We start from the raw sequence: 14,958 nt of genomic DNA, 5'->3' as shown, positions 1-14,958 counted from the left end.
TGTGCATAGCAAACTTTTACACCAGCTTCTATACAACTATTTGTTTTAACTCTGCAGCTGGAATGTTTCCAGCATAAGGCTTTTAGAGTGACTCCAGCAGTAACAGAAGCCTTTGGATTTTTCTTGTTTTGTTTAAATCCACTAGCCATGCTCAAAAATAATATTTCTTAGGTTGTTGTGGTTTTTTTTTGTTTTGTTTTGTTTTGTTTTTTTAATACGGTGGCTAGCAGGCACCTTAGTAACCAGCCAGAAATCAATTTCAACCACCATCAATCCCTAAACTACAGTACCAGGACGGTTGGCTAAAGAAAGGAAACTGATTGGCTGTAGTCTGAAACTTGCCTAGTACAAGGTGTCTGGCTGACTTTGTCCTAAATAAGGCTAACATTAGTGAACTAAGAGAACAGCATTTGGTTGCAGTCTTGCACTCAGGAACATCCTTCGCCAATGCGTTGGCAAGATCTCCCTACTTTCCGATCCAGTTTCACCATTTTCATAATGGCTTCCTCACGCCCACGTCCCATGTGGTCAAACGTGCAGTCATGTTGTTCAGGCAGGCGATGTAACATACAGAACACATAACCTACCACAGACAGGGAGAATAAAAAAAAAAAACAAAAACAAGTTAGGGACTTGATTACAGTGGCAGAATCTTACCTGAATTGGAAGTGAAGGATCACCTACTGTGGGACTACTCGCTTCTCAAGAATTAATGCCAGCTTTATGTTTTTATTTACAGACTATTAATAAATATCTGATTAAATACTCAAGCAAATTCAGTAATTAGCAACACAGTATCAAAGCTCAAGTCACGTTAGGTTTGGAAATTTTTTTGCCATCCTCTCATCACACAGAGGAAGCCCCCCAGATTTCCTAAATTAGATATGCCCAGATAGTAGCAAAGCTAATATTGAATAAAAGGGGGAAAAAAAAGGGGCAAGAAAAGAAAAGGGGAAAAAAAAACATAACAAAAAACCACTGATCACCTTCAGTGAAATTGTTTCTACTTTATGTGGAGTTGGTTGTCATTTCTTACATTCATGCCTACAGTACTTCAGGTTGAGCTCCTAAGCAGATATTCAAATCAGAACTATTAAATCTAAGCACCTTGCTTCCTTTTTACTGCCATCACCCCAGTGGGCAGCAACTGCAGGAGTGGTCACTGCTCCACTACCATTCCAGTTTTCAGAAGCTTCTCTTTATGAACTGTTTTGACACTAATGATGGGAGGTAAACAGGCATTTGACATAGGAACATGTCATGCCACATCATCTTACTCTGCAGCTGAAAAGATGTAGGTTATTGCCTCTTTTTCTAAAGCTAGTCAATGTTAGTCAGTTTTCCAGGGACCATGTGATTCAGAAACACATCAACCCATTTTCCTACAGATGAAGAGGGCATCTTCAGTAGCTACCTCTTTCTAGTCTACCACGAAAATCAGCTTTTTTCTTATTTGGCCATAACACTTTATAACAGTAAAGAAATTACCTCTCATTTCCTACCTCTAAAATGAATGTTACCCAGCAGTAAGTAGTATTAAGATGATATAGTAGGGAAAAGAGTCATACAATTACAGGGTTCGTGTAGTCCGCCATACATGAAATCAAGTACGGTACTGCCGATGCTGCAGTATTTATTCCTGCCTGATGACTCAAAGAGCATCACTCTCCCTCTCACTGAATGCTCTACATTGCTCCTGCTGCTGCTTGAATGCACAAAAGATATTAAACCCACAAAATCATGGTGTGTGACAGATGGTAAAGGATAAGTAAGAGTGAATTATTGAGAGTGTGTGTTTGTGCATATATACACACGCATAGATATATGTGTGTTTGAAGTATTTCAAGCTCCTGGACACATGAATTGCAGGGGGGAACATGGAATTATTTAAAACAAAACAAAACAAAACAACAAAAGAAGAAAAATTGATTTATCTTTGCTCTTTGTTTCAATAGTACCAGCTATGGAAAGACTTGTCTATTATCTGTGGCTGGCTTTGAAACCCAGTTCTAGGAACAAAGGAAAAAAGACAGGTTTTCTGTATTGGTATATGTGATTCAGAAATATGGATGGAAAGATACAGATTGAATTGATATCTATCTTCTCTTGTGATCATTGCCTCTACTTCAATCTCAGTCTGGGTCATGCCACACTCAAACGTGACAAATACCTTTCCTGAGGTGCCAAAAATTCAAGGTCTGATTGTTCAAATGAAAATATTCTTGGACTATAGTTTCAATACTAAACAAGCATTTCACTCAATTCGCTCTTATAGAAAGCATGGACTGAAGGCTTCCCTTATTTCTTGAAATAAGATTTCAAATTACTGAACCAACATCCACTGCAGGCACAAGAATACATAAATACCTGACTAGATGAACTCAAAAATCCAGTTCATCATCTTACCTGCAATGGATGTGTAAGAAGCAGATGCAAGAAACTGCAGATACAAACTGAGCTGAAGTAGTTTCAGTCCCTTGTAGGTAAAAACTAGTTTTAAATGCCAGTGTTTTTACAGATCCTCTTCACATGGTTAAGAAGTGTACATAGAAATGCTATTTAATGTCATCTGAAAGAGATCTTGAACATGTAAACAATATTCTACACAGCTTCAGCAAGACCCTTTGACTCTTCTATGAATCTAGTAAGAAAAATGAATATACAACATGATTTATCACTTTTGAACATGACCTTTTAATTGCCCCATCTGTTTACCTTCTACAAAGCCTCCTGCCTTTTGTAGACCGTGTAACTTCATTATGTTCTTTTCTATCTTGCCTGTGATGGGTTGAAATTTCCCTCCCACATTAACACCACCAGACTAGCACAGTTAGGAAGCAAATGAAGCTGTATTTACAAACAAAAACTACAACCTACAATGGAATGCAATGAATGTATACAAACATACAGTATTTGCAAATATGTACAATAAACAAATCCAGCACAAAACTCTCCTGGCCAAAGCCAGGAAAGCTGTCCCTCTGCCTCCCCGTTCCCTGCCTTCTCCAGAACCCCCTGGCAAAACAAAGAAAGACAAGAAGCAGAGAAGTTGTTAGAACTTAGCTTTCAAGGTCAAGAACCAGTGTGTTATCTCTGAAGCAAAGCAGCAGAAGAGAAAAGCAGAAACACCCTGCTAGAATGCTGCAGAGAGAACTCTCAACTTTTGTTTTGAGAACTGAATCTTAAAGGATTCTCTCTCTGCAATAGAAGTGTTTAGAATAATCATATTTTTCTTTCTTACATCCGACTGTGATTTATTTACATTCTTTTACTTTTCTGCTCGAACTCTGTGAAAAGAAATTAAAGACATAGCCTTAAAAGCACCACATTGCCACACCCTCCCAATACAATATATTCTGTACTTTGACATAGATTTTCTTTCCTTTATGAACACCTCTCTTCAGAGCACCTGTTTTCATGAAGGAAAATCTCTATTGTATGCTATATTTATTCCAGATGAAACTATTTTTATTTTCCATTTGTCAAGTATTTGCTTATGCATTCTTGAACAGAATTTCAGTAACTGTCCAAGAATAATTGCAGGTGATTTTCCTTTTCCCAGACTATGGAAAAAGTATTTCTAATTCCAGCAACTAAATGATCTAAATCTGCTATTCATTTCTTTATTTAGATATGTACTGCTAATTAGAACTGATAACACTGAATGAAAGAACACCCAAGCACACTTTCAGCATTACTAAAATAGTTTTGCATGTATTGGCTGTTCCCATGGAGGGGATTTATTCTTGAACTAGCAATGGGGATCTTCTGGAAATCTCATTTCCAAAAGAGACTTTGGATTGTTAGTCCTGTTGCTCTAAAGGCCTAAGTCACTTTAAAGACTGGAATTGTGGTTTTGCAGGCTTTATTTAAAATTTAAAGGGCTTGAATACTGTTGTAGTAGCTGCATCAATAGTATCAGTAGTGCCAGAGTATCAGTAGTTCTAAACTTTTTTCATTAGTTGAGAGTGGATATAGTCAATTAAATTGTTACTGCTATATTCACTCCTCACTTCTTCACTCATCTAGAAATCAGAGTGGACATTCTGTGGTCTGCAGGAGCACAAGAGCCTGATGTTGTATCCACACTATCAGCTTTTACAACAGTTACGTTATTAAGTTACGTGTACTGGGGCATAAGGCCAATATGTATACTTCTATTTTGATCCTTCAAACCAATCCATATTTAGAGGTGAAACCTTTTCTTCTGAGAACTCTGCTTTTATGGTTATAAAGCAAGTTAGATAAATGAACTCATGGTGTATTTACTGTTAAGTTCATCATAGGAAAATATAAAATACAGGTTGTCACCCTAAAGGACATTACTGCAGAAATGCTTCTTTTAGCACACTGTAACTAAAAGACAAAATAAATAACTTTCTGCTAGAGGGAAGAGGATTGGAAAATGGAATCCATCTGCCAACTAAAGTTACTTTATCCTAGTCATCAACCAAAAGTATACCAGACTTCCACTCTAAGCATAGAAAATGTCAATCTAGAAAATGCAATAAATACATCTCACAGCTTTGCAATTGTTGTTTTCTGATGTTAGAACTGAGTCACCAACTCCTCAGGCTTCTAATGCAAGCATCTTGGAAAAACATTATTTAGTACCTCAAAATTCCTGAGCTCCCCTAAGCATCTCAGAAACTACTTCACAATGTGTTATCAAAAATTCACTTCCATTTCATCACCAGAGCACACACAAATGACTAAAAGCATAAAGCAATGTACTGTCTCTGCCTTACTTTTACACAAATAAATGAGTCTTTTGCATAGGGCATGCAAAACCCCATCACTTAAAGGGGGTCTAAGATCACACACAAGCAACTATGAAGCTGCTTTCATCATTCCTGTGGAATCTGCTGGAAAGAGGCGATTGGAGAGGACAGGAACCAAAATAATTTTCAAGACGAGAGAACATCGCAGACCTGCAGTTTGCTCTGTGTCGGTGATGATGAGAAATGACCACATTTTCCTCAGTGTTACATTCAAGAGTACTTGCTAGGTGGATACACGGAGTAACAATAAGCAAATACTTCAACTAAAACCCTACATTTAATTTTCGACTTTCTATCTTCAATTCTGCAAACAGTAAGCCATTAAAATACCAATAAATTTATAAGTGAAGCACCAGAAACAATTCAACTAAATGGCATAATAACCCAGAACATTTAAAAGCAAAATTCTAATTTTGGAGGGGTCCTTGGTTTTATTAATTTCTTCTCTTGGTCTTTGTTAACTAAACAGAAAGTGGTCAGACCTTGTCATCAGGGATGTCAAAGTCGAAGGCAGCCTGGGCTGCAGCAATCATGCGCTAGTGCAGTTCACTGTCTTGAGGGGTATGAAGCCCATGAGAAGCACAGTTAGGACTCTAAGTTTTAGGAAAGCAAACTTCCAGCTCTGCAAGGAGGTAGTAAATAGGACCCTGTGGGAAACAGCCCTCAGGGATAAGGGAGCAGAATATAGCTGGCAAATCTTTAAGGATGTTTTTATAGAGATCTCAATCTCCACATGTACGAAATCGGTCAAGGAAGGCAAGAGACCACCATGGCTGACTGGAGACCTGCTTGTTAAAATAAAGGGCAAGTTGGCACTACACAGGAAATGGAAGCCAAGGTGTAGAGGGAGTCAGTAAGAAGGGACAGGCATCCTGGGAACAGTATAGGGCTGTTGACCGGTTGTGTAGGGAAGAAGTCAGGAAGGCCAAGGCACAGCTGGAACTGAACTTGGCAAGGGATGTAAAGAAAAACAAGAAAGGCTTCTACAGATACACTAACCAGAAAAGGAAGGTTAAAGACAGAGTAATCTCCTGATGAGCAACAGTGGGGAACTAGTGCCAACAGATGAGAAAAAGACTGAGACTCTCAAAACCTTTTTTGTCTCAGTCTTCACTGGCAAACCCTCTCCTCATGGCTCTCACGTTGATGGCCCACAAGATGGAGACCAGGGAGACAAAGTCCCTCTCACTGTGAAGACAAGGTGCATGATCATCTGAGGAACCTGAAGATATACAAGTCCATGGGACCTGATGAAATACATCCCAGAGACCCGAGGCAATAGCTGGTGTGGTTGCCATGCCACTCTCCGTGATATCTGAAAAGTCCTGGCAGCCAGGTGAAGTCCCTGGGGACTGGAAGAAAGGAAACATTACAGCCATTTCAAAAAAGGGTAGAAAGGAGGACCCTGGGAACTGCTGACCTGTCAGCCTCACCGCTGTGCCTGGGAATATCATGGAACAGATCCTCCTGGATGCCATGCTGAGGCACATGGAGGACAGGGAGGTGATTCAAGACAGCCAGCATGGCTTTACTAGGGGCAAATCCTGCCTGACCAACCTAGGGGCTTTCTATGATGAAGTGACTATGTCAGTAGATAAGGGATGACCTATGGATGTGATCTAGCTGGACTTCTGCAAGGCCTTTGACACAGTCCCCCACAATATTCTATTCGCCAAGTTGAAGAGATACAGATTTGATGGTTGGACTGTTCAGTGGATAAGGAATTGGCTGATGGTCACATCCAGAGGGTAGTGCTCAATGCCTTGAAGTCCAGATGGAGAGCAGTGACAAGTGGTGTCCTTCAGGGGTCCGTACTGGGACCTGTACTGTTGAATACTTTTATCAATGATATAGACAGTGGGATCAAGTGCACCATCAGCAAGTTTGCAGGTAACACCAATCTGAGTGGTGCTGTTGACATGACAGAGGGATGGGATGCACCTCTGCTACAAAGACAGGCTGGGGGAACTTGGGTTGTTCAGCCTGGAGAAAAGGAGGCTCCGGGAAGACTTAATAGCAGCCTTCTAGTACCTGAAGGGGGCCTTCAAGAAGGATAGAGAGAGATTGTTTACAAAGGCCTGGAGTGATAGGACGAGGGGCAATGGCTTCAAACTAGAGAAGAGCAGATTTAGATTAGATGTTAGGAACAAGTTCTTTACCATGAGAGTAGTGGAACGCTGGAACAGGTTGCACGGGGAGATATTCAAAGTGAGGCTTGACAGGGCTCTGGGCAACCTGATGTAGCTGAGGCTGCCCCTGCTTATTGCAGAAGGGGTTGGACTAGATGACCTTTAGAGGTCCCTTCCAACCCAGACCATTCTATGATTCTGGAACATGGCACAAATGCCCAGTAACTGGATTACTGCAATCTACCAAGGGAGAAGCACGGCACACTGGTGTGAGTAGTGGATGTGCTAGTGGATGTTCTTGGCTAGACAGAGCCCCAGATTCTTCTAATGTACTGCTGGAGAACATCACACTGTTAAATAAAATATATAATAATTATAATGGACCCTGACTCATGAATAGCATTGTGACAGAAAGCAAAGTCCTCCTTTTGAGATACTGGTCCTGATCTAAATTCAGAAAGCTGCCAAAAGACAACAGATTCAATTTTGTTTGTGAGCACATTTTGAAAAGTGGTAGAAGTGCCAAACAAGCTTATTTAATACTTACACAGCTTACGCATTTACAAAGTGACCCGAAAACATTTAAAAGTGCCCCTATTTGAAACATCTTGATGTATATTACCTAAAAATTAGTCTTCTGCTGTGACGATTACCCTGACATTCAGTATATTTGCCTTTGTGTTTTAAGAAGAGAGCATGTTTGGACTTTGCCATACAATGAATGTGCAATGGTTAACATGGCAATGCCATCTACTGAACCTTGTTTATGTAGAGGTACATTTTTGTGTTTCTAGAAGATAAATCTTTCAAATATCATTGCAGACATGAAAAGACAAATCCTTTCATTACCAAGTACTATCAATCATCTTAATTGCTCAAGCTAGGCATTTAGGTTTTCATTGCAGACAATAACCACTCAGAAAGTTTAGCCATCTATACTACAATGACCCCTTCCGATTCATTCAGAGAAGCTCAAATGGGTAGGTCAAAGAAAGTGAAGTCAATATTACCATAGAAATCAGACCTTCTGGCACTTTAAATCATCTTACTTGCCCACTGGTACTGCTATTTATCATTTTCATTCCCAAATGAAAAGGCAGAACTGACAGAATTTGCATCTTACACCATTTCCAAATTTTATTTAATAAACAACTTGCATTTGAATAGATCCCCTAGGCAAAGCCTATTCGAAGGTAGTCTCAATGGTGGCCTGGATGCACCCCTGTGCAGAATTTTATGCTGGCTTCTTCACATGCTTCACAAGAATTTTTACCTTTCTTGCTAATTTGAAATTCTAATCAACAAAGGTTCAAACAGAACTTAAAAATACCCTGTAACATAAAGAGATGAAGGCACTGCAAAAGTTCTCTACCAAAGGTGCATTATCCAACAACGCATGTGTGAGTCTGGTTTCTGTGCAAGAACAGATTTCAATGTATCTTTAAAAGATGAAGATATCTACAGGATATCAAACACAGCAAAACCAGGCAGATTAGCCAGCAGAGAAGATTATCTCATGAAGTGATACATGCTGCTGCAGCACCGTTCCAAATAATTGGCCATCATTCACCAAGTGCCTAGCAATGCTCAAAACAATGTTCATGCATCTCCCCTTTCCAACCAGAAAGATAACTTAAGGTGTTGTAAATAATAGTAACAATAAAGTGATTTTTTTAAATGTGTGGGAGTGATTTTTTTTTCCCCCAAGGTATGAAATAGGTAAGAAGTGAATGTAAGAGTAGAACATTCAGCTACCAAGATACAAAGCAAGATCCTAAAGACTTGTACATCAGGGTCCTCAGAAAATGCTCTCTGGATTTCAGTATCATCCTGCGTGCTCCCTTAGTACAGTCCAGCCTAGTAAAACTTCCAGTAAAGCTTGAATGCACTACTCATTTACAGTATAAAAATATTCTAGTCTGCTGACATCTTGTATTATTCTCCTTCTAGACAGCCTCATTCTTGCATATGCTCAGATTATCTCTTCTCTCTCTTCTGTAGAGAATGCTCTGCATTGGCATTGTCAGCTTTCATTACACAACTCGAGGAACATTCAGCTTTACGTGACACCTATAAACCAAACCAAATCCCAACAAGCTAAACAACAAGCTTTTGGAAACAAGTCAGCTAAACTATTCTCCTGTTTACTGTTCCCAGCTTTGCAAGATATCATGGTGCTAAGTAATCCAAAATAACTTGCCTGGAAATCTTGTAATTCCTTCCCAAGGGTTTCAAAAGAGGAGTAAGCCATGTTATGGTGATGCATTTTAACCAAATAGATGCATTTATTAGAATTCCACAAAACATAGCTTGAGGCAGTCCTTTTTACTATTTCCACTCCAGGAAGAATGGATGGGGATTGTTAACCTCTAAGCATTTAAAGTTTGAAGTCTCTAAATACCAATGCACAATATCCTAAAAACTTCCCTATGAAGGCATTTCTGTTCCATGTTCCTTTACAAACAGCAGAGCTGCAAAAGATTCATGGAACACAGCAGGAAGAAGTGATCATAACTTAGCTTAATAATTGATTTTTCTAACCATTTGCTATGGCCACTACAACTTGCCTCTTACTATTTTCTACAGATTGTCTCTACTTACTCATGACTTCCAAAGCAATCAATAACTCAATCAAAAAAAAGAAGAAATCTGCCAGTCTGGGACTGGACATGCACTTGGGTCTTCTGTCCTGCTCTAAAGGTGATCATCATCTCAGGTTTCATACTAGATGTACATGGCTCTGTGACATCTGTCATGCTATATAAAATTTCATGTCTAAAATTCAGAATGCTTACAAGATGCTGCAGATTAATTTTGTGATTTTACTACTGGGTTTATGCTTTGGAGAAAAGGGAACAAAGAGTTTTTTCCTTTCTTGCTTTCCTTTGCTGCCTACCACAAAGAGAGTAAAAGCAGTATGGATGAGCACGCATTAGAGACAAAAAAGCTATTGTGAAAAAAACTGCCCAAGAAACGAACAGAAGAAATTGTATACAGAAGAAAGATGACGTCATTGTAACCCTGTAAGAGCCACTGGTTAAAGATTCTGCAAGAATTCCTTAGATTATAAGGAAAATACTTTTTATTTTCAAGTTTAGTCGCATATAACCCATGTTTCAAAATGTCTTAGGGAGCACACAAGAGATGTGGTGTTCCACTGTAGAGACTCTGCAAACTAACTAATTTTACCCCAATTTATTCTTATTTCAAATTCACTTTCCTGTTTATCTTACTACTTGAACAGAAATCTGTCAAACTGTTTTATCCTACATTAAATGTGACAGAAATTCTAAACACAATTTACATCACTTGTGGACAGAGAACATGCCGATTTTTCAGGTTTTTTTTTTTTTGAAACAATAATTCTTAAGGACGTTCTACATAAGACACTTGTACTCCTTGACTCTGGAACTAAGAAGAACTTAAGTACTATGAACATCTCTGTAGGTTAACATTTTCATTTCAATACATATAAAGGTACCTGGCTCTGAAACAGTAAATTGCAATTAAAAGGTTTGTTGGGGGCAGGTCTCAGTCAACATCATACGTCAGTTCTGCCATATAGCACAAAACAATGGTGGTTAAAACTTTTGTTTTGGACCAAGTATTTTTCTTGTTCTATAGAACACATGCACATAAGAGTACTAATTCTGCACCACAACTTCTTCACCCCACTATGGATTCATGAGTTAAGGGCAACATCTATCAGATGAGCAACTTAGGTACATAATTATTCCTGTGGATACAGCATGCAACCAATACTCACTTCCAAACTCTTTCACACCTCAAAAGCCACTGACCTATGCGTTTCATCTGTAGGCTCTCCTTCCAACCTTATATGCTATCCTGAATATTTTGTCCCAGTTGCAACCCACTGCAGTCAGGCTTAAGCAGTAGTTGTGACACTAAAAATTGACTTACCAGCTAGCAAAAATGGGGGGTCACCACTGCTGTGAAACATCTGCAGAACTGGGGTATGATCTTAGTTCGTCTATGGTAATAGATACAACTTCAGATAAATTATACATTTGAATTTGTCACACATTTTCTCACTATAATTGAAGGAAATATTTTTCTCCGAAAGACTTGTGCAATTTTTGAAGCACAAAGGCAAAAAATGGTTAAAGAAGAATTTTCAAAGGAACCACTTTGCTCTCACTGACTTGCAGCATCCCTGGTAGTGCCAGAATGTGAACACCAACGTATGACTAACCTGAGGGAGTTAGGGGAGTTTCGAAATTATAAGTTTAGACTTTAGGTAGGTGAAGAGAGTTTGCTTTTTTGAATAACCATGTCATCTTGCAATTATCTAGTCAGGAGGAATTAATATCATGGCTACACTTGTAAGAATGACATTCACTGCCGTGTCTGCAGGGCTGAGAACACCAAAACAACACTGTACTTCCCATACTCCTAGTTTCACAAGGTTATATCTTATAGGACATGGGAGAATAAATCCAAAGAATATGCAATAGAAAAAGAACAGTTATGCAAAAAAAGCATGCTCGTGTCCAAGAACAGACATCTAATAAAGTAGAGGTAAACCATAATAATAGGCAACATTACTGCAAATTGTAGAACTCTTTTAAAATTAGATTTTACATGGGCTATAACTAGCATACAAAAAAGGATATGTTTGCTATCCAGAATATTTGGATTTGAGAGTGGCATGAAATCTTTAAAAAAGTCTCCTAAGAAAGGGCAAGTGGATGGCAGAGCTATCCTAGTGTCAATGCAGGGCCTTGTGCAGAGTGCCTGACATTTATTTAAAAGGAGCTAGATGAGTATTAACACTTCTAGAATTCTCTCTACACCAAGCCCACCTGAGCCAAATCAATTCTCCCAGAAGCTGAGGATTTAATTAAAAGCCAAAGTGTACCCAATAATTTAATTAAAATAGCAAGGAATACTGAGTGATTCAATAATGTATGTGTATCATTTTGTTTAGCCCAATGAAAATGCAGGAAAGATAAGAACTAATAAAGAGCTGGAATGAATAATTAAAGGGTATATACAAACACACTGTACGTGTTGTATTAACTGTTCTTCTGGATGCTGCATGATTTTTGACTTCAAACCATCACATGCTGAATATGATTCCAGGTTTGACTTTCAGTATATTTCCCAAATTATATTATTTATATCTTGGGTTTAAATAGCTTTCTAGAAGTGATGCCATATTGATCCACGATCTCACAACAGTGAGGTTAGCTGGCCAAATCACTGCAGAGAAGCAGCTCTATTTCTTTTAAACCTAAATGAAATTTATTTTATGTCTTTATCCCCTATTTACACTTTATGTCCTGGGTCTGTTAGATTGCAGATTCCGCCCTGTGCAATTCCTGTAGCCTCTTGCAGTCCACGCCACCAGTAATTCTTCTTCTAACCAAAGGGAAATAGAGTTCCATTTTCTATTTATACTATAAAGGAAAACAAATGCTTAGAGCCATGTACTTCCCTCGTTCCCCTTTTTGAGTGTGAAGACTTACACAGCATTCCCTGCCCCAGCTTGTTCAGAGTATGGCAGGGCACCCTGTACACCACTTGTGCATATGTTTGAGCAACTTTCAGCAACTCAGGAGCATGTCAGGACTGTGCATGTCTCTGTAGCCAAACATTTTCATTTCAATACATATAAAGACACAGTTAAATAAATGTATTACTTTTTAAAACCTAGTGAAGAGAATATTGTACCTCAGTGATTAGGAATGTCTGTAAATGGAATTTTTCAGCTCTTGAAGCTTTCCTCCAAGGCCTGAAATACTTACTGTCAAAAGCTCCTGACACAGATGAAAATCATTCTTTTAACTTCTGTGAAAACTGATGCACACTGATCTTTATTGCTTTTACTTAGAAGGCCCACAGCAACCTAGTGGACAACTAGGGGGAACCAGGTAGTCTTAAGCCCCAGGCCCTAATGTGGAACTTAAGACCATAGCTGGCGTTTTCCTTTATACAATATTTTAATTATTTAGTTTGTAGGGAGAAAAATGCCTCTAGCTCCTGGAAAGAATCCTGACTTCTCAAGGCAAATTTTGACAATTCCTTCTGATGCAGCAATTGGTATGATTTCCATCCCCTGCCCACTTCTTCCTATGAAGAATTTAGACTTTCACCAGCAAAGTTCATTGGGCATCATTCCTTCCTGACTAAGCCTTACTTTGTGATTGAACTGGCTGGTTCCCTCAGGATTTGTCAGACTGTTATGACACGTTTTTGGGCTTTCTGTGTTGACTTCAAATATCAAACATGTTAGTAAAATCAGTAATTGTGTGCGTAGCTATTTGTTAACATAGGGACAAATATGTTTGATTGACTTTGAAGGGAACCCTTTCTTGGCATTATCTTTTCTTTTGAGAACAGGCTGCTGCAGCCTTGTGCCAACCAGCAGAAGCCTCCTAAGTGCACAGTCCCAGCAACGCTGTAATGTGATGCCTGTGGGACTCTGGATAAAGACACTGTCTTTATTTAAGTAAAGAAAGAATTTTGATTAGAAAAGGCAGGGAACTTTAACCTTCAAAGATGTTTCCTTTAACAGCTAGCAGGTAGGTGGCTATTATCTTCATTTTTCTGATAAGAAAAAGAAAAAAAGACTCAAAGACTGAACAAATTACTTCCCTAAAGGTACTGAAAAGGATGGAATTAGAAATAAGGTAGTTTCAGTCAGATTTTTATGTTCAAGTTCACTAGGTTGTATGTCTCTTGTGCATACAAAACAATTAAAAATTGCATAATCTTTTTATTTATGCATATGCTTTTTTCTTCTGTTGCCACAGTACAGGTATGTATGGAAGAAGAGACTTAATGTGGCACAGCAGCAAAATGCTTGTTTTTTTCCCCTCATACTGTAGTTCTCGTGCAAAGAACGACCTGAAGTTTATATATTGAAGGACTTACCACATGAGTAGTGCTAAAAAAATAATCTATTTTGTTTTGTTTTTAAAAGAAATACAACAACTTATTATGTTTAAGGAGAATTTGAGGACCTAAGACACTGACCCATTTCAATTACATGTATTGTTTGGGACTATAGGAAGGTAACTAAATAGAGAGGTTCCTGTTACAGGACTTTACATAGCATAGTGGTAGAAATCAAAACCAGCATGTGCTGTAAGAAACCCACACTAGTTGAAAAAGCTGGGGGAATGTATGAGAGCCTATTCAAATTGTATTTCATGATTCCTAATTATAAGCAGTGCTTAAGAACTAAAGTGTTTTTTTGGGTCCTATTGTTGTGGTGGTGTTAGGTCATAGGTTCGACTTAATGACCTCAGAGGTCTATTCCAGCCTCAGTAATTTTGTGATTCTGTGAACCCATGACACACCGATTAGTCAACTGCTTAATTTCTAGGATTTTCATAATACATATTGCTCAGAGAGATTTAAAAGCTCCTATTCTCTATCAAATTACAATCTTGGGATAACATCTTTGTGAAATAAACCAAAACAAAACCCAAAATACCCCAAACCAAACTTCAATAATTTTTCTTTCTAGACAACCATCTTAGAAGAATAGTCAGCAGAAGATAGCTGAATACTGTACATCTTAAGGCCTGGCAGGAAGATTAGCCAGAATTATAGCATATACCTAGTTACTATTTTCCCTTTTATTCTTCTTATTGAACTACTTGATCCATAATTTCCAGAGGCAGTGTGTGTATTTGGTTTTAACCAATGGAAGTACTTTGGTTATAGCAATACATAATCATGTTCTGAAGCCACTTTGGTTTCTAACAGATAAACCTTATCCTTCTAGAAAGCAAATTTACCAGTGCCATTACAAAGTCTTCTCCACAGGAAAAGGTTCCATGGAAACATATTTTACCAAGTTTTAAGAGAAGTTGAGACAAGTTTCTGAAATGGCTTAGAAAGTATGTTTGCAAAATATTTTTAAAACTTTTGTTCCTGTCCTTGACAGGATTACAGATTTTTACAACTTGTTTATAATGCTTTCTCCAGACAGCTGGATCTCCTTTAATCTGCATTTACTCATTAATGTTGTGAAGACCTTTCCACTGTTAATATTTTTTACAGATACGTATAGATAC

General features: G+C 38.4%; 1 protein-coding gene across 2 annotated transcripts in view; it reads right to left on the bottom strand.

The window, feature by feature from the left end:
* Positions 1-416: 416 nt before the first annotated feature.
* ZFAND3 (zinc finger AN1-type containing 3) overlaps positions 417-14,958 on the bottom strand; it is a 137,367-nt gene continuing 122,825 nt past the window's right edge. For both annotated transcript variants that reach the window (XM_054398384.1, XM_054398391.1), the window contains one exon: positions 417-583. In XM_054398384.1, the coding sequence (XP_054254359.1) occupies positions 429-583 (155 nt within the window). In that variant the 3' untranslated portion in view covers positions 417-428. The remainder of the gene's footprint in view (positions 584-14,958) is intronic.

This window comes from Indicator indicator, chromosome 2 (assembly GCF_027791375.1).
Source record: "Indicator indicator isolate 239-I01 chromosome 2, UM_Iind_1.1, whole genome shotgun sequence".
Lineage (NCBI taxonomy): Eukaryota > Metazoa > Chordata > Aves > Piciformes > Indicatoridae > Indicator > Indicator indicator.
Note: the sequence above shows the minus strand (reverse complement) of the source record. Positions and strands in the feature narration are given on the sequence as shown.